The sequence below is a fragment of the Cnephaeus nilssonii genome (genome assembly GCF_951640355.1).
Source record: "Cnephaeus nilssonii genome assembly, chromosome: 11".
NCBI lineage: Eukaryota > Metazoa > Chordata > Mammalia > Chiroptera > Vespertilionidae > Cnephaeus > Cnephaeus nilssonii.
The window spans coordinates 56,120,170-56,147,357 of record NC_137082.1 but is presented as its reverse complement, the minus strand read 5'-3'; the positions used below and the strand labels follow the sequence as shown (position 1 = coordinate 56,147,357).

Below are 27,188 nucleotides of genomic sequence, written 5' to 3'. Positions count from 1 at the left end.
GCCTGCCATGTGGTAATGAAAATACTGTTCCAGCTCCATTGTGAATATGTTATAGAGTGTAGCAGTGCAGTCCTCATTCCTAGCAAGGCTCCTGTCTCCGCCATGGTGGCAGGAGCTGTGTTTAGATCTCTGGAAGACCACAGACCCGCTATGCTTGGTTAACATGCCCAGATGAGTTCTTGACATTTGTAAGGCCGGCAGTTATTTTCCTGGTGAGAGGTGAACTGCTTTAATGGGACACAAGCTACACCAATTTCAGAACTGCACATTTGAGATTCAGATACCCCTTTCTCCTCCTGTCAGTTTCGCGCCAGACTTATTGGGAGCAAAACTGTGTCTCAATACGACGGACCATTTCAAAAATTCTCTCCTACGTAAATAGCCACTCCTGCGTGTTTCTGCACACGCTCTGACACGCGAGGGGGCCCTTCCTGACTCGCTCTGGGGCTGGTTTCGCTGCCTTTGCCATTTATGAAAGTCTCAGCACCTTGGACATGCTGTGGCTCTTTGGGAATTTAAATGGAATTTGATTTCATTTAAAATGGAATTTAAATGGATGGAAACGATGTGTGACTTCTTACATACAACCACGAGGCAGGGGCCATTTTCCTGGGAGGCTGGAAGGGGACCAGGTGTGAGACTGCACAAGACCCTGAACCTTTCTCTCTCTGCTCTCACTCACTTTGATCTACTCTCCTCTCTCAGGCAAACATACATATATATTCTATTTGAGTTGAAAGCTGAGATTTGTGCATGCGAAGTCTCTAAGCATTTGAAGCCGTTCATTTCCAAGTTTCCAACTTGATTTCTCATATACCGCTCACTTCATTCCATCACATCCGTCCCAACCTTGGGGCCCTGGTCAGAAACTTTGCAGCAGGGTCCACACTAGAACCCACAACCCTAGAGATGCAGGAGGGGTGTGTGTGTGTGTGTGTGTATGTGTGTGTGTGTGTGTGTGTGTGTGTGTGTGTGTGTGTGTGTGAATGAATACTTAAATGTGTATACATGTAGAATTCAAATGAACGTTAGCCTGAATAGTCTGCATACGTTTGGGGTACTTCCTGTGCTCTAGGTACTGACAACATAAAGATGACAAGATACAGTTCTGGTGTCTGTTATGAAAGACAATTCATGTAATGGGATGGCATTCAAGTGCAGTAGGAGAAGGAACCCCTTAGAAATCAGGCTCCACAGAGGAGCTAGAGTTTTGAGATGGTTTATGGAAGATGAGTAACATTTGGGCAGGCAGGCAGGCAAGCTGGGGAAGGTATGACAGGCAGCGGGAAAAGCACGCACGCGCGGGGGAAACGTGAGACCGCGTGTGCTCTGGAGGACACAAGCACTCTGAGGTCTGAGCTAGGGGAAGGGTGAGGTGAGGGGCCCATCCTAAAGGCTTCAGTGCGACACGGTGGGGTTTCTGTGTTGTACTCTTGGCAGTGGGCAGTGACTGACAAATTTCAGGCTCAGGAAAGGACATGGCCAGACACGCTGGGCATGGAAGCTGAGTCATACATGCTAAAAATAATCCAAATCAGAGGGAAGTAGGATTCTTTCTTCATCGTTGGAAAAGAAAGAAATAACGCTCTTACCTCAGCTTTGAGTAGAAATCTTTGCTTTTTCCTCCGGAAATACAGCTCCATCTTCTCCTTTGTGGTGCCTGTGCTGGAGCTTCCTTCATCTGGGCTTGCGAGCAAAGCTAGCAGATGGCTCCCGTCCTGTCCTGGGCGCTGTCACAGGCATGCTCGCCTGTCGGGTTTGATGAATGAACGCCTCCCTCGTACATCTGACCTTTGCATCGCCACCTTCCGACTGTGTGGCTCGAGACGCTCGGTCGGACCATCCTGCAGGGAGGTTCGTGAGCCCCCTCCGGAGCAGCCCGCTTCTCTTAAATCACTTGTCAGAGGCACTGAGAGGCCGCCACTTAGTGGAACATTAGAAACAGTGTTAGTGTTTTGAACTTTGACCTGAACAAGTTGCGATCACTCTGAAGTTGAGTCTTTCGCTTCAGCCCTTTGTTCCTTTCATTTCTTCCCTTCTCCCTCCTGGTTTCCTGTTTCCTTCACGTTTCCTACATGTTTAGGTTGCGTGGACCTGGTCGGGAGTAAGTGAACGTTTCTGCTAACAACGTTTCCTAACGAAGATCGAGTGTTGTGGTGAAAAGGCTGAACAATCCATCCAGCTCTACTAGTAGTTTCCTGAACAGGGTGACCCCTGGCTTGGGGAGCTTCCACCATGTCCCACTCAGGCGTCACCCAAAGGCATTCAGGGTTCTTTCTGGTGGCTTCGAGGTAAAGTTCTCTAGGGCACCGGTGGGAAGAAAGAACGAGAGGAAGTAGAACCACCCAGAATGGAAGGGACAGCAGAGGAGAGCGGGCATGTGGGGGAAGAAAGAAAGGCGAGAATCGAGAGGGCGGCCATCTAAGAGTGAAAAGGAAAAGGAAAATCTGTGGGGAAGAAGTCCACATGTCAGAAGAGTCCTGAAAGAGCAAGACAAAATGTGGTTCTCTTTGGGACTCAGAATTGCCCCACAAAGGGCAATGGCGACTGCTCCCGGGCAGGAGCGAGTCATACAACCTAGGCCCGTGGTCAGCAAACCGCGGCTGGCGAGCCACATGCGGCTCTTTGGCCCCTTGAGTGTGGCTCTTCCACAAAATACCGCGGCCTGGGCGAGTCTATTTTGAAGAAGTGGCATTAGAAGAAGTTTAAGTTTAAAAAATCTTGTCTCTCAAAAGAAATGTCAATCGTACTGTTGGTATTTGGCTCTGTTGACTAATGAGTTGGCCGACCGCTGGGTCCTAGGCCATCATTGCAAAGACTTCAGTGGTAACTTCCTGGAGGGCAGGACCCGGGTGCCGCTGGCCTTGTTCTTTCTCCCTGACGCCCTTCAGGGCCAATGCTGGTCCCCGGGCTGCGGGAGCAGTGGCAATGGGCTCTGAGTGATTTGGTTCACAAAGCAGTTCACTTGGGGTTTTTAACGGAGCTTCACAGGAATGAAAGAGTATGCTCCAAGCCCTGGCACTTGTCCCTGCAACTACTCTCCCTAAACAGTGGAGCAACTTAAAATAGCCATTCTACTTTTACAACAGTTTTGTTTTTAATTCAGAACGGGGCGTGTAGTCCATCTCCTGGTGTCCCATCGGCCCTGTGTGGCCAGGCTGCCACGGAGCAGGGTGCCCTCCAGGAAAAGCGCCAGGCAGTGAAAGCTCTGTGTCAACAGTGGGAAGTGTGTTGGATATTCCACCCACAAGTAATTGCTGTGGTATTTTTAAATGTTTCTGTCGGGGTTTAGGCAAGGCTGATACTCAGCTGTGGAGCTAGCTCCGTGGTACACCCATTCTGATGGACCAGTGCTCACGCCAGAGCATTTATTAAATATTTAGAATGTCAGCCCTGGATATGGGGTTTGGGCTGAAGTTGTACGCTATCATATAGTCTCTTTTTTGGCTCAACTGGTATTTGGGACATGGGGTGTTTTCACAGCTAAATTAAACCACAGCCCTCTCAGCAGGGAAGGAGTACAGGCCCCACCCACCCACTCACCCACTTTTCCCAACCCTACTCCTCACCAGGCTCAAGCACAGGAGTGGGGCTCACACATGCCCAGCTTGGGGTGCCCCCTTGACTCCACGCACCCCCCCCCGCCCCCCCCGGGATTGCTCACTGGCTTTCCTGGATTTCTTTGGAAGGCACGTGCTCCAAGTTCAGTCTCTAACTAGACACACGATTAAAGGCTTCTGAAATAAAAAGTGGGTCTTCAAAGCAATGGCCAAGGGTTCCCTCCACTACAGTATGGGTCCAAAGTCCAGCCCAAGCACACAGATGCCCGGGGAAGTGCATTTCCTTTGTGCAACAAGCCTGTGCTGTCTGTGCATCTCAGACTTGATGCTGAAGAGCAAGCTTTGCTGGAGGAGGGAGGAGGGAGCTTCCCTGCCGAGGGAGAGGCTGCAGAGCACGGCTTTGCCCATTACTGGAATACTGTAGCATGCCTTGTCGGTCCTGCTAGGCCATCCGAGCTTGCCGGGGGTCTGGTCTCACTCATGTGGGCTCTTTATGAGTTTGGGCCACCAGCCCGACGGATGGGCATCAGACCCCTTGGGCTCACACGTGCCGAGTGCATCGTGTGCTGGTTGCTCGCCTGCCATCTGGAAGCCATTAGCACTGAAATGGTTTCAAGCACTTGCTGTGCACTCGGTGTTGCAAGAGGCCAGCCCAGCACAGCCCGGTCCCGGGAGCCAGGAGCCTTTCGCTTCCTGTCGGATTTCCAGTTTAAAACCCAGTGAAGCCCTGCCTCCCAGGCTACCCCTGCGTCCCCTTCTCTCCCTTCCCTTCCCTGCCCTTTTGGACCCCGAGAGCAATGACACTTGCGGGGAGATCCTGGCACCGCGCCTTGCTTCATTTCTTGTCCACTTTATAGGTTTGAAGGGAAGGGGTTGTAAATAAGTCACCTTTTTAAAAAGCCCCCAGGAATGGAGTTGCATTTTACATTCTCTGCTGTGTGCATTTTGGAAAATGGAATGTCTCAGAAGAGCCCTCAGGGGAAATCGGGACTCACGCCTCTAGCCCAGCACTTTTCAACAGGTGTGCCGCGAGAATTTTTAAAACATGCAATACCTGCCGAAACCGGTTTGGCTCAGTGGATAGAGCATCGGCCTGAGGACTCAAGGGTCCCAGGTTCGATTCCGGTCAAGGGCATGTACCTTGGTTGCGGGCACATCCCCAGCAGGGGATGTGCAAGAGGCAGCTGATTGATGTTTCTCTCTCATCGATGTTTCTAACTCTCTATCCCTCTCTCTTCCTCTCTGTAAAAAAAAACAACAAAAAACATGCAATACCTGCCTACGTAGGGCCTGAGCCTCTTTCCCCTTAGATTGTCACAAAAAATAAATTAAAGAAAATGACAACACAACAACAGCCATCGGTGTGTATAAATCCAAACTATACCTTTTGTTTTGTTTTGTTTTGTTTTTGTTAGATCAGCAAACAATATATTTCTTGGTGTGCCTCAGAATTTCAGTCATTAGTTTAAGTGTGCCATGAACTGAAGGTTGAAAGTGGCCACATCTAAAGTCGTGATAACTACACCAGAATAGCTGTGGCCAGTGGTACCTGGTAATGTGCTAGGAGCAGTGCTGGCCTCACTCCAGTCCTGACAGTAGCCCCGCAGACAAGGACGCTGCGTCTGGGAGAGTTAGGCAGCTGATGAAGGAAGCATTGGATTCTCACGGGGTCTTCCCAGTCCCAAAGCCCCCCCCCCTCTCTGCTCCACAAGCTTGTGGCCCGTTTAGGCCCAGGTGAGGTGGAGGCCCCAGCAGGACAGAGGAGCAAGAGAGGAGCACCCATCTGCGGTTCGCACTGGATGGTCCGGGCATGGGTTTCCCTAAGGAAGCAGAATGATCTTTTGAAAGGAAACTCACGCAGTCTATCAGCTTCTTGCCAACTCAACTGCAGCACAACCTGCCAAAAACAGCCAAACCTTGTTTTGGGTATGAAAGCAGCTGTTATAATAAACTCCTTTGCTCTGCCTCTTTTTCCTGTTATGGTGGAATGACTGTTTAAAATAAATGTCACCAATACACGAATTTTCTGGGGTCATGAAAACATTTTTTTTTAATTGGCAGGCTCTATTACATTTTTTGGTGAAGTTAGGAAGTAAACAGAATGCCACACGCCATTTCAGATTCATACAGTATAAAGGTCTCGGTTCTGAAGGCTTTATTCCTTACCCCCTACTCCTTGGGCCCGGGCCTTCTTGGGCTTGGAGCGTGTTCCAGAATGATTGGATCTCTGCCTCTTCTACCCCAGGACTTCCTAACAGAGTGGGGGGACTGCGTGCACAGCATATAGAGTCAGATCTGGGTTTGAATCCTGGTTCTTCCAACCACCAATGTGGTACGCTTCAGTAAGTTACTCTGAGCCTCAGTCTCCTAATCTGTGAAATTGGTATAAAAACTACTCAATAGGCTTGTCATGAAGTTTAAAACAAAAATAAAAAATAGCAAATATTTACATAATTTTTATTATATGCCATGTGCTGTTAGGTGCTTTGCATGTATTAACTCTCAACATACAAGGTACTTGCATGTAGTACCTCTCCTTGTGAGGAAGGTACTATGTCCTGTCTAGCCACTGGGGATAGATACAGTAGTGAGTGCAACTGATAAAAATATCTGCCTGCTTGAAACTTACATTCTTATTGCTAAAAGATAAGTAAAATACTAAATGCTGACAAGTGCTATGGAAAAAAATAAGAAAGGGGGATGGATAATGGGAGGGAGGTGTTACATTTTTTTCAAAAGAATCATCAGGGAAAGCCTCTTTGACAAGGCGGCATTCAAGTAAAGACCTGGGAAAAGTGAGGGATCCACGAGAGTATCTATAGAAGAGAGACCTAGGCAGAGGAAACAAGTGCAAAGGTCCTGGGGCCGTGTGTCTGCTGTGGTCAAGATACAGCGAGGAGGTTGGTGTGGCTGGAGTAGAAGGAGAAAAGGGAAGAGTGGATGAGGTCAGGGCTGGGGGGCTCTTTGTCTCAGTGAGATGAGAAGCTACCAGAAGAGCTTTGAGCAGAGGAGGGACATGATCAAGATGGAGCCAAACGTGTAGGAAGGACATTCTGATCTGCTCACTACAGCTGCTGCTCCTGCTGTTGGTTCCCACAAGGACAGTTGCCAACTTTTTGAGACTGTTTAAGTAGGACATTTCTTAACGGGACATCTGGGCTTTCGCTGTCAACATTGTACTTGTTGATTTTAACAACAGATGAACTTTCCCCCAACTTCCCCTGCCTCTGCATCCCGCCTCCTCCCTTCTGGGTGAGCCTGAACTCCGCTGCCTCTCTCAATTGGATTGTCTTGATGATGCTACTTAACTCGCTGCATGGATGACTGTGGTCTACACTCACGACTCATAATGTGTTGTTGTGTGGAATTAATTACTGGGACCAGGGACTAACACCGTGGTTGGCAAACTGTGGCTCGCGAGCCACATGCGGCTCTTTGGCCCCTTGAGCATGGCTCTTCCACAAAATACCACGGCCTGGGCGAGTCTATTTTGAAGAAGTAGCGTTAGAGAAGAAGTTTAAGTTTTAAAAATTTGGCTCTCAAAAGAAATTTCAGTCGTTGTACTGTTGATATTTGGCTCTGTTAACTAATGAGTTTGCCGACCACTGGCCTAACAGATAAATATTGCGTGGTCCAGGCAACCAAGAGAACCAATGGAGAGGAAGTGTGGTGGATGAGATGTTTGTCAATGGAATTGCCCCTCAGTGTGACAACCAGAGAACTGACCAGCACCTATAAATTCCTTTGGCAAAGGATATCTTTATATTTCCTGTGAGAGGCCAGGCATCACGAGTTCTATGAGGGGTTTCTGGGACCCATGGATCTCCCAAAGTCGTGTCCAAATGTATGTCTGTGTACATTTTTTTGGGAGAGAGGTCAAAGCTTTGATGTTGCTTGTTTTTTTAACGGCTTCATCACAATTGCAGGCCATATTTGGATAACCTGTGTGCAAGCATGTGAAAATGTGTACATTTCAAAAAGGGGTTAAAGGGAGCTTTTACTTTCCTACTATTAAGAATCTGTATTATTTATATCTGACAAATATTACTTATGGTGTGCCCAAGATAGAAATACAAATTACGGTCTTTTAGAATGTGTAGGATGTATTTTTGAGTACATCAAGGTGCACTATCACTCCAGGTCTGTTTTGCCTCCTTGCTCAGTATCTCAATCACCAAGAATTCACCCGCTGTATTAGATCATTTATTCTCATATGCTCCTCATTGCCTTTGAAGCACCTCCAATTCTAGCAACGCTTTACAGACCTGCACATGAGCCAAGTGGTTTAAAACAACAACCTGGGCTGCAGGTATTTGGCCGCCCCTACCCTCCCCACTCCCAATCCCCTTGGATCCTTCATGGAACAGGCCCCACATGCAAGACGGGGTCCAAGCTCAGGAGGGGGAAGAAGAAAAGAACTTAACGGGGAAGTGTAGTGACCTCTCAGCAGTACAATGATAGAAACACATGTTCCTTAAAGTCAAGCTGGCACATACTGGCATCCTCTGGTCCTGGAGGCAGGGGGGGCACCCGGTGCATCTGTTGGTTGATGCTCCCCTGCAGATGTACCCTGAGGCACACCAGGTGGAACTCGGTGGGGGCACTGCTTCCCCGGGCACCAGAGCTCTACCACAGAAGTCACTTCCACCCAGTTCAGCGAAGCCCTCAGGGGTTCTTAGCTGGGACTTAGAGAAATCAACAGAAGGATTTGTCGAGAATGACTGATCCCACGCCCTGGAATGCAAACCCTGCACAGTTTATGGTACATAATTATATACAATAAACTATAAAGGACATACGGTGGGTTTTGATATCAGGTTCCAGTTCCTCCTCACTAAGGAACTGGTGAAAACCCTTCATCAGTGTGGCTGAGGACATAGTTCTGGTCTTGTCTGAATCCGTTGCCATATGTCCACACTGCCCTTTCCCCCGCTGTCTAGTCTCCCTGGAGATGCCTGCTTCTCAGGACAGAGTCAGAAGCATCAACATGCCCCTTGTTTATCACTGTGGAGGGGGAAACGTGTCACCAGCTTATATCTGATAAGTAGCTAAGATCAGCAACATAATTATGAAACAAAAATCTGTTCATTTGTTCTTCAGTTGCATAGAAAATCGTGTTTGTCATCAAGGTGGATATTTTAAAAGAGAAAATTGTCCACGCTATTGATTCAGTCTGTGTTCCTGTCCGACCACCACGGCCAACACTTCAGTTTTGCTTCCTGGTCACAGGAGAGCCATCGTCTGTGCTCCTCTCTAACTTGAATCTACTGTTAAAAATAAACTGAGGCATATTAAGAATTATGAGTTTATTTTGAACAAAAATCTATCCCAATCTGGCAGCGGTAAACAGGAAGTGGTTAGGAACACTCCACCAGCAGGAGCCCAGGGAAAGACTTCCATAGAGAAAGGGTGGGAGCAAAGAAAGGAATGATTGATTGGCTATTTTAAAGCCTAGTTGGCTGTTTCTAATGGGTTGTCCTTAAGTTTCGATTTCGTAACTTTGAAGCATTTACAGGCTTAGGTTTTGGGTTGCTTATATAGGCCTCCAAGGCATTAGAGCCACCTGAGTCTAATGGCCTCCTTGATTAATTAATTTAACAATACCAGTCTCCCAGAGGGATTCATTCTCTTTTTCTACAGAGCAGTAAACTCTTGTTTCCTTTAAAGATGGGAGGAGGTTTAACCTCTTTTGCCAAAGCCTTTTCCTTCTAGAAGATGAGACTAAAAAATGGATCCCCTATTAATGAGGCATTAATACACTTCCTGTGTCACAACATTACATGTCCCCGTGGCAGAAAATAGTTTGAGGTACAGTATACTCTTTATATATATTATTGAATTCAAAGAGGAAGGGTGAAGGAGAAAGAAATAGAAGCATCAATGATGAGAATCATTGATCACCTGCCTCCTGCACACCCCACACTGGGGATCGAGACTGAAACTCAGGCATGTGCCTGACTAGGAATGGAACCCTAACCTCTTGGTTCATAGGTCCATGCTCAACCACTGAGCTACATTGGCTGGGCTTAACTGCCCAACATTGTGGGACTGTATCACCCAGCGTCAGTAAATAGCACTTTCCGGTGCACCCTACAAAATAATATTGGTAGGAAACTATTTTGCACCTGCTTCTGCACCAATTTAAGGGTTTGAATAGTCTGTGGCTCAGGGACTTCTGAATCCTGGCACTTAATAGAAATGAGACCGTGCAGTAAAAATAAACAGAGTCAGTTTGGTATCTTCAATTTATTACCTATTTTTGTTTCATGAGGGCAGGTAGAGGGAAGGGAGTTGAGATTGGGAAAGAACTCTGAAATACATCGACAAAAGAAAAGTTCTTTCATTGTTCAGACAAAGTGCCCTCCTTCCCCGCAACCCCCGCCCCACCCGCCCCACCAAGAGGCTGGGTGTCTGACAGAGGGGTGGAGCCGTAGTTGCCCTAGGTGTCCAAGTAATTTTATATGCCCTTTGTGCTCCAATTTACTTTCCCTTTCCTCTCTCAAACCTGCTCTTTAATACTAACAGGAATAATCCCCATCCCAGGGAGCAAAGCACAGACACTCCTCGAACCCCCCAGCTTGTTAGGACACAAATGACTCAATGGTAGGACCCTTCCATAGTCTATGCATGAGGCCTAGTGTTTATTGTCTTTTCCCTGTTGCCACAGCTCTCCCCTTTCTCCTATTCTTTCTAGATAATCACAAATCTTTGCTCTTTTCCTCAAAATTTTTTTATTATTTCTATTCCCTACCCTGTGGTCCTCTCCATCCTACCCTGGCCTGTACAGCAGAAGCCTTTGAAAGAAGGAGCCCTCCCTGAGCCCCAGGGCCCACCCAGATCCCTCCTTTTCCAGCTCCACTCACATAAACATTGCTTCTAGATGATTTGTGCCCAGTTGTGACGTCTGTCTGGGAAGTAAGCAGGAGTGGAACCAGCCGGATCTCCCCACCAAGCTCAAAGCCAAGAAGAGCTACTTGTATGCAATAGTCCTATAGATAACATTTAGTAAATATATAATCGCATGGTCATTTGGGGCTGTGCATGCCCTAATAAATTAGTGCTTCTAATTTTATAAGCACTGTCATAACCACAGTTGTAAGTAGGATTTTTCCTTTTACTGTCGTGTATGTTCCTTTGCTTTACTAGGTGTTGTTTATTAGGTGTTGTTTCCCCTAAGTGCTGTATAAAGTGACAGATTGTTCCAGGGCAACAGTAGGTTGTATTGACAGGTGGCTGGTTGTCTTTACTAGCGTTGCCGCTGTAACACAACTGCTTTCTGGCAGGAAGGAACATTGCATAGTAACGAGCTATAAAGTCCAGAGCTCATTTTATTCCTCATTTAGGAACGGGCGTTTTGTGAATCACTGAATCCTCCTTTTTCAGTTCCTCTTCGGTGCAAGCGTAATGGGAGGAGGGGGAGGCAATGGGACTGCTGGTCTGTCACCAGTAGGACCTGAGCTTCCAGTGGCTTCCCAGCAGTAGGATTGGGAAGTTTCACTGTCCCAGGAAGGAAGAGCCCTCCTCAGGCCCCGTTCTAGAAGGGGTGTTTGTCCTTGGTCTGCGGAGCCAACCAAGATTGGCTGGCACCCCATTGTGTAGTGAGTGGCCAGTCAAGACAATTACTTCTTAACTGGGAAGGGACCATAGGATATTTTAAAGAATAATAAGCAATGAACTCACAGTTTATTCTAAATTATATACAATATACTAGGAATTAATGTAAACAAATACATACCGCAAATCAGAAGTAAAATATATGAGTGACTGCCATTAGGGTGATTGTGATACTAATTCTAAATTCCACCCACACGAGGGCAGTAGAAAACCCTGAGCTAGGTGTGGATTGGACAGCGCTGTTAAGGACTTGTCCTAAGCCTCTTCTTTCAGCCTCTTTAACCAGTTTATAGCCCTAATTAGGAGCTGTTTGGCCATTTGGGAAACAAAATTCATTTTTCTGAGCACGAAGTACAATTGAGTGGTGTTCCCCTAAGAATTTCATATTGGGTGAAGTTGTGTATATGGAGATTCTGCATCTCTGATCTCCACTGGATAACAGGCCAGAGCTGATGTGGCAGTTCTGTGCTATGAAAGGTGAAGTTCAGAAGGCATTCTGCCTCCACTAGTGGCCGTTCAGCTGGTGTGTTTCCAACGTGCTGAGTCTGTCTCTGGGTCTGATTGTAGCTGTCACAGACATCTGTGCATCTCCTAAACATACTGAGGTTTCTTGCTCCTTTGGACTCTTGGATTTTTTCCGCCTAGCAGGTTGGGTTTTAATTCCTGCATGATTTTAGGAGGCGAAGAGAATGTCTTCCAGACTGAGGGGTGTCATTCGCTATCCCTTCCTCTATGGTGATTTCTCCATCTGAAGCCAAATGTGTCCATCATGACTTCCTTTCTTTAGGCCAATTCACCTGCGCCCCGCCTCTCACCTTTGCCATGGTACCTTCAGGTGAATGGCAGACCAGGCCAGTCCTTGTGTAAGTTGCCTCCACATGAGAAGGAAATTCACTTTCCAGGTGGTTGGCCAGAGTTAAGTCAAACCTGTACCCATGTTATGAAGTTAACAGACAGATGTGAATTAAACCCTAAACATTGTCAGCTTCACTGGGAAGCTAAGATTACCTCACCCCACAGAGATTATGAATTTGAAATTTATTAAGCTTCCGTGAAAGTTTTGAATTCACACAAATATCACTAATAAGAAGGCATATGGGATCTCTATAATCTCGATAAGGAAGAGAAGGAGCAAAGGTCTGTATAGTCTCCACCACGTCCAGCGATCCTGACCTTCTCAAGTGATTCCTCCATCTGACAGAGCAGTTGTTTGATTTGTTTAAATGGTCTCGGTTCCGTTGGGCCAGATTGGTAAAGTCACTGAACTTGGAGCTGTGAAGACATAGAAACAATTGGCTCTCACCAGTCAGTGGAAGCTGGCTCCAGAACACCCTGAGGAATCATGGCAAATTGGGGATTGGATTTTTGACTTAGAAATCCTTTTTTTTTTAAAAGATCTCTACTGTCTGAAGAAAGTCACTGTGCATGTGTGTATACAAATATGTGCACTTACCCATTTCTTTATCTAGTTATCTCAGTTTTAAGCAGTTTTCTAAATTTAACTCTGTCATTTATGAACTTTACAAAGGCATGGAGGATTTAATATGCAAGCATTTTCTCATTTACTTCACATTCCGTTATAATTCATTGCATGCTTTCTGACTTTTTTGTGTAGTAGTTTTCCATTTTTATTTTCCTGTATCATTTTTTTTAACTTCTATAATCATAGCTCTCTGCTGCATGAAGTGATTTCTCTCTGTCCTTTTTCCAGTTTTAATAACAAGTATGAGTAACAAGCTCATGAATGGGCTGCTCTTCACTGAATCTGGAGGCCACACGCTCACCACTGGGCTGTAAAATAGATTCAATCCATTTCCCTTTCTATTTATTCGCCAACTTTTCCTCATTTGGAACACTTCCAGTCAAGTGACTCATTTCTTATCAAGATTCAGATCTGAGACTACATTCAGTGCAGAATAGATAATTCCTTTATAAAACACCAAGAGTAAAATCCGCCACTCGATCTTGGATCACTTTTCCCTTAATTTAAGTGTCCTCACCTGTAGCCTTCACGTGATGGGAGTAAAAACACATACTTATAAAGGAATGAGGAATGTCTGTTGGGCTGATTGGTATTTTCATTTCCATTGAGCCCCCCCCCCGCTTTTTCTCATGAAACCACTAGTTCTGTTGATTTTTAAAAATCAAGTATGTAGGTATGTGAGAGATAGTGGATTTAGTCTATTTTGCTAACACCTGCTCCTCAGCATAATTTCTACATGCCCTGACAACTGTTTGAGTGATAAACAAATACACTATCATTAACTGAGACTTGCCCACCCTGCTCAGCTCAGTAGGGTTCCCACCATCATATTAGCTGCCCCCAAATGATACTTTTGAAAGCAAGAACACTCAAGGCAAATGTTGGATTGTGGGTTTGCTTTTCTCATCTTTGCCCTAACAGATTTAGCTTTATGAGTGCTGAGGGACACAAAATGTAGAACGCTGCTGTGCTGCTTTAGATCTTGGGGTTTGGTTCAGTCTGGGTCTAAAGGACAGCTTTGCATTCCTTTCATTAGCAAATCCCACGGCACTCCCCGCCTCCTGCAGTGAACACTCTTCCTTTTTGGCCCAGGTTCTTGGTTGTTTGGGAGGAAGGTGTTCCCAGTGTCTGCGTTTTGACTGCCAGGCCACTGAGCTGAATGTCTCTCTAGGACATCCACACCCTGACCTGCAGGATAGCAAGGTCCATACGGCACTTGTCACCTAGAAAGCTGGACACAAAGTGTAAGAGAAGGTGTGAAATCCCTGCACCTGAGAGGTGGGGGATGCTCACTGCTTACAATTTCCATGAGGGAGATTCACTGAGGGAATGACAGAGCCTACTTTCCCCACTGCAAGGATCTGTGGCTTCAGTCAGGGATTTGCTAAACTGCACGACATGCAGAGTATTAGAGAGTGCTGGTTTGTTTAGAGAAATGCAAAAGCAATACTGAAAAAAAAAAACACAAAATTCCCAGACCTATAAGAGGTAATAGCCGTGAAGGTGGCATTTAAATGATCTGAAAACATACAACTAAGCAAAGATCTATGCAATGCCAACCACATAGGTGCTGAAGGCACTCAGGACCAGCTAGATTTGGGATGAGGCCAATAGATTCATTGAGGGGAGAATTTGTAAGTTTTTTTGGTTGGTTTTTATTCAAGTAACATTGGCTAATAACATTATATAAATTGAAGGTTACAACATTCTTTGATATTTGTATACTCTATTGTGGATCACCACTCAAAGTCTAGTGTCCATCCATTACCATATATTTGACCCATTTCATTGTCTCTCATCTACTTCCTCTTGGGTAACCTCCATTCTGTTGTCTGTTTCTATGAGTTTTTTCTTCTTTTGTTTTGTTCATATTTTTTTAAATCATTTTTTATTTTTCAATTACAATTGATATTGTATTATATTATATTATATTAATTATAACATACCCCTAGTTATTAGATCTTATATAACTTACTAAGTGATCATCCCAATAAATCTCATACCTATCTGAAACCATAGTTATAGAATATTATTGACTATATTCCCTATATTGCACTTTATATCCCCATGAGTATTCTGTTACTACCAATTTATACTTCTTAATCCCTTCACCTTTTTCACTCAACACCCCTCCTATCTGGCAATCATCAAAATGTATCTATGAGTCTTCCTGTTCTACTTGTTCATTGATTCATTTTTTAAGATTCAATTGTTGATCAATATATATTTATTGCCATTTTATTGTTCTTATTTTTTATCTTCTTGTTCTTCTTAAAGCAGACCCTTTAAAATTTCATGTAATACTGGTTTAGTGGTGATGAACTTCTTTAGCTTTTACTTGTCTGGGAAGCTCTTTATTTCTCCTTAAATTTTAAATGATAGCCTTGCTGCATAAAGTAGTCTTGGTTGTAGGTCCTTGCTTTTCATCACTTGGAATATTTTTTTTGCCAATCCTTTCTGGCCTACAAAGTTTTTGTTGAAAAATCAGCTGTCAGCCTTATGTTATCTCCCTTGTAGGAACTAACTGCTTTTCTCTTGCTGCTTTTAAGATTCTCTCTTTGTCTTTAACCTTTGGCATTTTAATTATGATGTGTCTTGGTGTGGATCTCTTTGGATTCATCTTGTTTGGGACTTTGCAATTCCTGGACTTATGTGTCTATTTCCTTCACCAGGTTAGAGAAGTTTTCCACTTACTTTTTTAAGTAGGTTTTCAATTTCTTGTGTTCTCTCTTCTCCTTCCAGCACTCCCATGATGCGAATATTGGTACACTTTAAGTTATCCCAGACGCTCCTTATACTATCCTTATTTGGGGGGGGGGGGGGGATTCTTCTTTCTTCTTTCTATTTTGATTGGGTGTTTTTGCTTCCTTATATTCCAAATCATGGTTTTGATTCTCAGCTTCATCTACTCTACTCTTAGCTCCCTATAAATTATTCTTCATTTCAGTTAGTGTATCCTTCGTTTCTGACTGGTTCTATTTTATGGTTTCTATGTCCTTTTCTATGCTGTTGAAGGTCTCTCTAAGTTTATCTACTCTTCCCCTAAGTCAGTGATGGGCAACCTTTTGAGCTTGGTGTGTCAAACTTCGCCAAAAAACTGAGCATAACTCGGGTAGTGTGTCACTTTGAGGAGAAAACATTATTTCGCAAATGTTTCATCCTCCGCATGCGGCCGCCTTAGCAGCCGCGTGTCATCAGAAATGGCTACCCATGTCAGTGCTGACACGCGTGTCATAGGTTCGCCATCACTGCCCTAAGTTAATTAAGCATTCTTGTAATCAGTGTTTTGAACTCTGCATCTAGTAGATTGCTTGTCTCCATTTTGTTTAGTTATTTTTATAGAGTTTCGTTCTGTACTTTAATTTGGGACATTTCTTTGTCTCCTCATTTTGGCAGCTTCCCTGTGTTTGTTTCTATGTATTAGGCAGAGCTGCTAGGTCTCCCAGGCCTAATATTGTAGGTGTCCTGTAGGGTCCAGTGGCACAGCCTCCTCATTCACCTGAGCTGAGCACTCCAGGTGCTCTCTTTTCCCCCCATGTGGGCTATGCACACCCTCCTATTGTAGTTGAGCTTTGATTGCTACAATATATCCTTAGTTGTAGGATTTTTGTCCAACCAAATTTCAGGCAGTTCTGAATGATGGTTGTTCTATATTTTAGTTGTGTGTTTTTTTATGTGGTTGTGGAAGGATGTGAGTACCGTATTTACCTACTCCACCATCATGTTGACTGGATTAATATTTTATGTTTTTGTTTTATATTTTACGTCTGAGTGAAATCATGAAGTTTTTGTCCTTTTCTGTCTGACTTATTTCACTTAGCATAACACCCTCAAGATCCATCTATGTTGTTACAAGTGTTAATCTTTTTTTATGGCTGAAGAGTATTCCATTATGTGTGTGTGTGTGGCATTTTCTTTATCCATTCATTCTTTGAATGATACATACAAAATATAAGAGATATGAAGTGTTGGCAAGGATGTGGATAAAAAGGAACCCTTGTGCACTGTTGTTGGGAATGTAAAGTGATGTAGCTACTGTGGAAAACAGTATGGAGCTTCCTCAAAAAATTAAGACTAGGACTCCCATATGATCTAGCAATTCCTTTTAAAACACTTCAGACCACCCCATTTAAAATGCCACCAATCTCTCCCATATGCCCTTTCCCCATTCCTTGCTTTATTTTTCTCTATAGCATTTATCACCTTCTAACATATTAAAATATCTTCCCTCGGGAGTATATGTTCCATAAGGGCAGATATTTTTATCTGTTTTGTTCACCATTGCACCCAGTGCCTGGTACATAGTAGGTTCTCCATACTTAATTTTTACATAAATGAATAAATGGGATATAGCAAGAAAGAAGCATAGTCCCCTAGCTGGTTTGGCTCAGTAGATAGAGCGTTGGCCTGTGGACTGTAGGGCCCCAGGTTTGATTCCAGCTACAAGGGCACATGCCTGGGTTGCAGGCTCAATCCCCAATGGGGGCGTACAGGAGGCAACTGATCAATGATTCTCTCTCATCATTGATGTTTCTATCTCTCTCTCCCTCTCCCTTCCTCTCTGAACTCAATAAAAAAATATTAAAAAAAAATAAAAAAAGAAGCATAGTGAAATGGGCAATGTTTGGGGTCTAAATAACTCTGGTGGGAAATCCAGCAAAATGGGGGCTGGCCCATGTGTGAGTGGGTGGATGATAGAGTTCATTGGGCTACAGTTTCCTCACTGGGAAGATGGGTGTTGGCAGAGATGACAGTTGATACTCCTCCTGGTCCTGAGGTTCCAAGTACCTGCATGGTCAGAGGATGCTAGCTGTTGAGCATCTCAGAATCTACTTTGAGCCACTGAGAGCTGTTACTATGGCAGTAAAGAATTACTGTGGATTTCTGAACCATGGGTCATGCTGATAATTTGTAAAAAGAATTGGTTTGCCAATGTATTCCAATGCAAAAAGGGGGGTAAAGAGGGTAGAAATAAATTAAATATTTATTACCATTTAATCAGTCCTTCTTTCATGTTCTTCCTTTCCACTCACTTATCTCACCCAACTCCCGCAGACTTGAAGCACTAGCAAGTGTTTGGGTCCCCTGATGAAGGAACCATTAGAGACTGGCTTCTTAGGCTCCTATTTCGGTTCACTAGAACTTCAGAAGAAAACTCAGTAGGGACAACCAGCTGGTTTTGGTTTCAAGCTTACAGTGAGCAAGGCCCCTGTATGTCCCATAGTTGCCTTGACATTATACTAGTAAAGCTACCTTCTTTCCCCAGCCTATCCCATTCCAAAAATTCCATCCCCAAGGGGGGATGATTTCTCTGAGGGGCTCAAAGACCTTACCAGCCAAATCTCCAAGCCAGTCCTGACCTCTCACAGAGATAGTGAGTATTTATTAGGATGGAATTAACTTGCTGCTCAAATATGTCATTGTAGAATAGTAAGAGAGAAATTACAGCCTGTAGTAATAGTTAACTTACTAGGAACTGAGTTTTATTGTTCTTTTCTGTCAACATTTGAAATAATGTTTCTGCACCCCTTTATTTTGACAGAACACTCCTACAAGTCTAACCTGTCAGCTGTCTATGGCTTATCTTGTTAGGCATCCTTAATCTTGCTTTGTTCTGCTTTCCATTTCTGGAAGTCAATAAGCGTGGAGAAGCAACGTGTGATAAATCTGGGTCCAACTCCCAACCCAGCCACTCACTGGCTTGTGTACTCAATCTCTTTGACCATCACTTTCCTAAAATCTATAAAATTAGGGCCAGTTCCTACTTTGCAGGATTATTAAAGGAATTGTAAGTAACCAGGAGAGGGTGCCTTACACATATCAGGTCCTTAGTTAATGGCAGTTTTTCTCAGCAATTCCTCTTTGCATTTGCAGTAATCGGAAACTCTAACCCACTAGCCAAATGTCTATTGGCCTTCCTCCAAATACCTGTGAAGTACAAGTGTCCCACTCAATTATACAGCAGGCTCTGATGGCCCACGCTGGAGCTGAAGGGTCATGAGTCCTTTTAATTGAAAGGTTCAGTGCCTAATCATAGAAGGACATTGTTTGGCAGTGCCAGATAATGAAGTGGTCAGAGCATCATCAGGCTTGTTGAGAGTTCTCTGTGCCCACAGAATAACACGAACAGGAAGAGAGCCGAGAGGAAGGGGCCAGCGAGGAGAGACAAATGTGAGCGATGTGATGGTTCAGCTCCCCAATGAGCAAGATTTCTTTCCTCAGAATTGAAAGCATTTGTGTACAGTTCATACAATAAAGGATTCATTATTATAAAAACCACGAGGAGAAAATAATGGCGTTCTTCTGAGGCGGTATGTGTACTGGCAGACACTCTTAGTTCTGAGTGGCATCATTACATCTGGCTTTTGCCTACAATTCCTTTTGAGTAGGGAGGGTACGAATTATAAATGTTAAACAAGTAATACACATTTTTTTAAACATTAAAACCAAACAAAAAAAAACCATCAACTGTATCCTTAGTACATGTGCACCATATTAATATAAGCTCAGAATGAATGCTGAAGATTTCAAACTCATCAAACTCTCTTCTAAATAATTTTTTTCTGATTTGAGCACGTCTCTCTGAATACAGAGATGCTGTGAGGCTTTGTTTATTTTGCACAGAAAGCTATTTCATTAACAATTCTTGTCCTGCTTTTGCTTTTATGATTCTCCACATTGTTTGGGAAACTTGGCATAATAAGGGCTGGGATTTGTATTTGGGGATCTAAATTACTCATTAATAAAAAAAAATTTTAAACTAACTAAATCCATATCTCATCATTTAGTAAATGGCCTTTAACATAAGGAAAAACTTAATAAAGTGTTTTCTGTGTTTAACTTTGTTCTAGAGTGCTATTGTGTAACATCCAAATAACTAACCAGGATGTTAACTCTTAACGTTTCGTTGCTTTTGAGGGCATTCTAATTATGGAAATGTATTTGAATCATCAGCTTTACTGTTATAGCCAAATCATTCTCCTGGGTTTATGGGAATACATGCCACCAGGCCGTAGATTAATAACTACGAAAAAACCACATGAAAAGGTCACGGCAAATCTCAGATCAAAACGTGTGGTTTTCTGGGTTTTGTAGTCTACCAGCTGACTGAAGATTATCTTTGGTAACATGATCTTTATGGCAACATCCCTGAGCTCTAGACACTTGTGATCATTCAAACAGCCCAGAAGTACCCCACACTTGCCTGTGATGCCAGCCTTCACCTAACAAGCATGTGTCTGTTTGAACAGATAAGCCTTCCTTCGGTGATGTACATGGCAGAAAAATACGATGGTGAAGGAAACTCTTTTGTTCTCCTAAAATGTTGGAAAAACAGACTGGATTGGAGCCTGGACCACAGCCCTTGGGAGGGCTCTTTATGGAGAACCACAGCAGAAAGGAATGCTCCTTGCTGGGGAATTCTTCTGGCCATCTGCACTGTCATTCCTGCAGTGTTTCAGTTATTCCCTCCAACCAGCTAACCGTCCCTGATCCATGTACACCTCCCCCCCCCCCCCCCCCCCCCCCCCGTCCCCAGTCTTCTTACTCTAAACCTGGGCTGGAAACGGGGCCACACAGGGGACTTTGAGTTTGGGCACTGGGGACCATATTGTCAGCTCTTCTGGACTTCCGTAGAACACACAAGGAGTTAACCAGAGCGATTCTGGCTTCACTTGGCCCCGGACTTTTTTTGTATAATAGAGACTTGGACACGGGAAAATGCATTCAGAATGGGAGCCAAGAATTAAGTTCAATGGGAGGTAGTTCAGAGGGATAACCAGGGGAAAGGCATGGGACCTTCAGGCACATTGTGCCTGTGGCCTGCTGAATTACAGATGTGCTGTTTGGGCCAGGTTTTTTTTTAAAGCTCCATCTCTTGGCGGTAAGGGGCAAAACTGCTTCACTTCCGCACTAGAATCTTATCCGCGGCCCTCCGCAGATCCGTTCCCTTGCCCTGCCTACCCCACCCCCGCCAATGGCAACAGAGCCCCCAGTCTCTGGAAAGTAATGCTAAGAAAACAAACACTACAAAGGCTGCTAACAGGGGGATATCTCTCTTGAAGGTTTTTTTGTGACCATCTAGGTTCAAGGAGGAGGAGTCCCCCAGCTACGTGAGCCAGCAGGGTCTCTTTGTAGTAGGCATTCCTATGTCCTCCCAGCGGAGGGCAGAGAGGGAAAGATAAAACAGAATTCTTATTAAGAATACACGTCTGGGAGGGGGGAGAAAAAAACAAGACAGAAAAAAGTGTGTCAAGTGGAAAGCGAGGTCAGATGGTGCCATCTGATAGTGATTAAATGCTGCTGATACAGTCAGCAGAGAGCAATGCACATTGTGAGGAAGTGACTGTTGTTCAGAATGTGAACCAGTGACAACTGTCCGGGAGTGGATGTGCACAAATGCCACATGTACACGATGTCCAGTGGCAAACACAGAGTTAGCGCACACGGCCAGGAGGGGGGAAGGCACCCCTGCATCGGGAGTAGCTTCTGATTCTGCTTTACCTCACCGGCCTCACTTGCCCCATCAGTAACACAGTGTCGCTTAACCAGATGCCCTCCAAGCCAGCGGTCAGCAAGCTCAGTAGTCAACAGAGCCAAATATCAACAGTACAACGATTGAAATTTCTTTTGAGAGCCAAATTTTTTAAACTTAAACTATCTAGGTAGGTACATTGTTATTAACTTAATTAGGGTACTCCTAAGCTGGCCTTTGCTAAAAACTCAAGGGGCCAAAGAGCCGCACGTGGCCCGTGAGCCGCGGTTTGCCGACCACGGCTCTAAGCAATCTTCTAGTCCCAGACCTTATTCTCTACCATAATCTCTGCTCTGATTAAATCTTCCGAGGTTCGTCTAATAGAACATAAGAAATAGCCCTGGAGAGGTGTAAAGAACCCACCATGGTCCTAAAATCCAAAAGGAATGAAACACCCTCGTCAACCACAAAATTGCCACCCAGCCTTTCACACTCCTGTGGCATCCCTCTGTCTGTTATCCTTCTGGGTTTTACAGTGGCCACCAAAGCAAGTTTATTGTTTCTGAACATGAACTGTGGTATGTTTATGGGTCTACCTGTACTTCTCTCTCTCCCCATTCCAAAAACATATTCACTCTAACTGGAGGTGAGGAGTCTTTGTTTCATTTTAAACTGCCAGGTTATGAAGAGCCCAAGAGCTGATGGGTGTGTGCGTATTCATCCTTTAGCGCAGGGTAAGCTGTTGAACGTTTTTGTTGTTTTCTTTTCAGCATTGTCATGAGGATAGCAGGATTTCAGTACAGGTGAGGCTGGATTCCAGCGGGAGTGAAAAGGGAAGCCTCCGCTGAGATGGAAGAATCTCACACGAGGATGGTGGCAGTGGAAATGGAGAGGAAAGACTGACCAGAGAGAGGCACCACCGCGTAGTGGAGAGGTCATGACTTTTGGAGTCAGACCCAGGTTTGAATCCTGGCTGTGGTGTCCATGGAATGTCATGTCAGCCCTCACTACCACTCCTCCTTGAAGGGTTATTCCTAGTATATGGATTAAAGACACTGTGTGTCAAGTGCCTGGTACAATGTAAGCAGTGAGTGAACATCAGTAAGCTGTAGATGAGATGATCATGATAAAAAATATCCCACAGAAAGATTAGCAGGGCCTGCTGACTGATTGAATTGGAGATTAAGGAAAAGAGAAGACTTCAGGGTGTCTTTGAGTTTAAGCACCTGGAGGGATAAGAGAGTAGTCGTTTTTAGATTGGATGGAAATAAGAAAGTTGGGTGAATGTTTGAGATATGGTTTGGCAGGGCTAGTACCAAGGTTGGTTTTGGACATGAGAGGTGGTGCTGAGACCTCCAGGTGGCAATTAAAAGAGGACGGAAAGGAAAAGATGTCAAAGAAATGGGAAAACTGTGGTGCACAGAAGCTGATTTACTCTAGATCTGTTTGAACAATGAGTCTGATTGTACAGCTTCACCTTCAAGGAATCGGTTAACCAAAGGTTGATCCAGCATGGTCATCTTCTAAACTAGACCTTTGCCCCTCAAAGTGTGTTTCTCTAAGCAGTCATCACCTGGATCTTAGGTAGAATCTTACCTCCTACCTCAGACCTGCTGAATCAGGCCTGCTTTGGAACAACGGGATTTGTAAGCACCTTACGGTTTGATTTGAGAAGCACTGTTCTAAAGTATGGTCCTCAGACCGGCAGTACCAGCATCCCCTGGGAACGTGTTAGAAGTCCAGATTCCCAGGTGCCTTCTCAGACTCCTGTATTAGAAATGCTGTGTTTTAGCGAACTCCTCACGTGAATCTGATGCACCCGAGTTTGAGAGTCACTGCTCTGAGTCATGGGACAGATTGAGCCCCCTCCTGTTGGGTCTCTGGCCCAGAACAACGGAGGGATTGGTTAAACCCTGAAAAGTTAAATTCGAATCATTGCTCTATGCTGTTTCTCTCATCATTTTGTATTAAACACGGCTGAAGAACTCTTTTCTCTGAAGCAGGGCGCTGTGGGTAAAATTATAAACCCAAGGAGAGAAACTTCGGCTGTGGCTTCATCCTCACGACCTATCTATCAAAAGTTATTGAGCACAGTTTTGGAAGATGAGCCCTTTATGTACTGTTGCTCCTGGGGGACGCTGTTAGTAGACGCAGAGGAAAGCAGGCTGGGAAAGAAGGGATCTGCGGGTGCTCCTTACAATGTGATTTTCACATTAAAATGTCCACAGTCTTTGTCTTCTGTGTTTCTAATCAATCCGAGGGAAAAGTTCCCTGTTTTGGGTTTCTGGAGTCACTTGCAGAAGTGATGATGGTTTCTCACTTAGATTAGAATATTTTTCAAAAAGTTGAACTGTGAGCAGTCAAAATTGACCTCTTCTCATCAAAAAGATCTTTTTCTAGTTATTTCATAATTCATATTTAAATAACTGTGATAATTTACATAAGGGTCTATTTACTGTATATGTGTAAAATATAAAAGTGGTTATATATTGAGCATTTTAATCTTAAAATTACCTATGTTTTCTGCTATAGGCTATAGTACCTTTAGAGCTAGTGGCATGATAGTACACCAGTTCAAGAACAGGGGTGGGATCATAATTTGTAGTGCTTGCCAATTTCCATGGTGTAAATACTCCCTCCTCCAAGACTGATTTCTAGCTACCAAGAGTTTAACAATCAGCTCCCCAAATTCCTAAAAATTTAGCAAGAGCAAACTAATAGCAACTAGTTCTAGCGTACCACTGAAACAAGCATCTTCAAAAGACAAATCACTTTTTTTTTTTTTTTGGTTGGTTGTGTTTGAATTGCTATAGGTATTTAGGTATTTTAAATCTTTTGTCATGTAGAGATTTTTATTGAAATTATAATTGTAATTATCAGAGTGGAATTTGGTTCATAACTATTCTATGAGACAAAGTTATGTGTTATTTTCAAGTCATATTAAATACAGTTATGCCCTAACTGGTTTGGCTCAGTGGATAGAGCGTCGGCCTGCGGACTAAAGGGTCCCAGGTTCTGTTCCGGTCAAGGGCATGTACCTTGGTTGCAGGCACATCCCCAATAGGGGTTGTGCAGGAGGCAGCTGATCGATGTTTCTAATCAATGTTTCTAACTCTCTATCCCTCTCCCTTCCTCTCTACAAAAACTCATTAAAATATATTAAAAATAAAATAAATAAATACAGTTATAACAGCATGGTAATATTTAAAGTGCTTGTAATGCTAAAGAGGTATGTTTAATTTTAAAATACCACTCATCCCGTAGTAAGGCATATGTAAAAAAATATTTTTAATCATAATATTTAAACCAGAATGCAAAAGGATACTTTTCTAAGTGATGTTTTTGGTCATTATTATTAAAATTTGACTTCTCTTACAGGTATTCAGGAAGGAACACAATGTACCAAATGTAAAAACAACTGGGCACTGAAGTTTTCTATCATATTATTATACATTTTGTGTGCCTTGCTAACAATCACAGTGGCCATTCTGGGATATAAAGGTAAGTATTCTTTCCTTTTTCTTCCAAATAGTAAGTTTTCCTTCATTAACATGATAAAAACCCATGTGTACCAGTATGAAGTATTTCATGAATACAACTCAGATGCAAAACTAAGCAACACCCTAAATTCCTCCTTTGTGTCTTTAGCTTCTTGTAGCTGTGAGATCTGGAAAGAGAGAGTAGTAATTCCTTTTGACTCATTTTAGCAATAATAATGATGTCCCTCTCTGAATTATAAAGATTTTTCCTCTTTGTTGTTTTTTCCTACCTATTCCCAGCTACTCCCTCTTCCTCTATCAGTTTCATCTTATCTCTGAATCCTGTGGAAACTCCCGAGTCAGCACACAGGAAAACTATATTGAAGAGGAGAAGCCAAACACAAGATCTCCAGAGATATGACTTATTTCACCCAGGGACTGGCCAACTAATTCCCCTTTTCTCTCCTCAGCACATTTACTGTGGTCGCTGTTGTTTATATAGCGCCATAAAAATATTGCCCTGTAGAAATTAAACACTGAGACAGCACCACCCCTCAATTACACTTTATGGGACGTGAGGCAGTCTTTCAATGTGCCTGATCTCAGGTCACTGGAGGCTTTTTGCCTGAATCCTCCAGACTTGCAGACAAAGTGGGTTTCCCCTTCCCAAACCCCATACCCAGTCCAGACACCACAGGTAGAAGGTGTCACGATACAGAACCACGAAGTACATAAACGCTTTTATAGAAAGCAGCCATGAAAGCCTTCCCGTCAAAGACACGTGAGACAGGTATGGGGTCTGCTGATCTTCAAAACCTTCGCTCAGCTACCATCTCAGCCTTCCCTCGGGAGCGACAGGTTAACAGTGGAGAATCCCACACATTCCCTCTCATTTCCTTGGCCTGCAGACTTGGCCTAGGAAGAGAAAGATTCAACGCAAACTCCCTCCAGTTTGTACTCCTCCCACCTCCCTCCCGGTGTTTAGTGGTTTCCTGAGAAAACAGTGTATTGGAATGAGAATGGGTTTTGGTCCTAGATCAATTATTGATTTTTCCATTCGTAATACAATTGTGAGTGTTTATGAAGTGCTAACTGTCGTGCCAAGCATAAAGCTGTGTAACCTGGGTATGCTCATAACCTCTTAGAGTTTCCGATTTCTTATATGTAAACCGGAAATTATAATGCCACCTTTTAAGGTGATTGGGATGAGCAAAGGTGATGTAATTAAACCACCTGTCCTATAGTCAGTCCCAATAGATACGTGGCTGTATTTCTCTGTTCCTTCTTTCTTTATAACTGCATTTATACAGATGTAGCCATTAATATGGTACAATATGTTAAAAATACTTAGTGTAGTCAAAAGTCCCCACCTCCAGGGACACATTCATGGAAAAGTTAGGTGCTTCCTGTAGTATGTTGACTGATGAATTTGAGCAATGGCAATTTGGAAAATCACCAGGTCATTGTATCCATTTGTGATGGGTTACTCTACCCTAGGATTAACAAAGTGATTAAGTGCAAGGGCTGGATAAGGTGAAGGAGGGAACCAAGTGGGGGGACAGGAGGGTTTTTATGCCCTGAGTAATTCAGACTGTCCTCCTTACTAGGTTATTTCGGTCATTACTCACTTCTCCATGACTTTTGCCAGCAAACCCAGATAAAGGAGGAACTTGGAATCAAACAGCCATTTTTGAATATCTTGAGGGCTCAGTACTGTGTGATATGAAAGTAAACATTTTCTACTTGAAAGGGAGATGAGAAAGGTTTGAAGAGTTTACCACCATATGATATTTTGCAATTTTTACTTCTGCAGGGAAATACAGTCTAGGACCTTTATGCCTTCAGAATTATACAGGAAGAGCCAAAGGAGAGGGTTTTCTTCTTCTTTTTTTCTTTTATTTTTTCTTTTTTTTTTAATTTCTTTATTGATTAAGGTATTACATATGTGTCCTGATCCCCCCCTTGCCCCCCACCCTTTTCTTTCCTTTTTAAAGCACAAATATTTTCTGCATTATAACATTGGAAAGCCCTTGTCAGCTCTGGTTTGCTTTGTGTGTTGGTCCGTTTGCCTGGAAAACCTTTTCTCTGCTCTCCACCTAAATGACTCCTTCTTTCCCTCATGTCTCACACATCCAGAGAAGCCCCTGAGGGCTGAGTTAGGTGCCCTGTTTGTTCCTATGGCACCTTTTATTTACTTTAGCCCCTGCCACACTGTGTCATCATGGCCAGTGGGCTTGTCTGTCTTGCCACCCAAACTGTAAGCTCCATGAAGAAAAGAGACTATCTTTTATTTAGTATATCTCCCACCAGTACCTGGCCTCATGGAACTTAATAGGAACCCAATACATTTTACTGGATGAATTAGTGAGAGGATGGACGGTGAATGAATTGTGGATTAGAGCTGACTTCTGTTAAGGCAATCAGTCAATGCCCAAGGACCTCTAAGCCAGTCTGCTCTGAGGGAATTGCGGCAATTTGAAGGCCTACCTAGAAGCCTGAAAGGCTGGAGATTGGCTTGGCCTGCCCTGGAGGCTGGGGTCTGACCAGGATGAAGGGGGAAGAGACTGAGGGAGCAAGAG

At 43.9% G+C, this 27,188-nt stretch overlaps 1 protein-coding gene across 1 annotated transcript in view; it reads left to right on the top strand.

The window, feature by feature from the left end:
• Nucleotides 1–27,188, top strand: part of COLEC12 (collectin subfamily member 12) — a 176,708-nt gene that overhangs the window by 113,898 nt on the left and 35,622 nt on the right. The window contains exon 3 of the mRNA XM_079785044.1: nt 24,509–24,631. Coding sequence (XP_079641170.1) covers nt 24,509–24,631 — 123 coding nt within the window. The remainder of the gene's footprint in view (nt 1–24,508; nt 24,632–27,188) is intronic.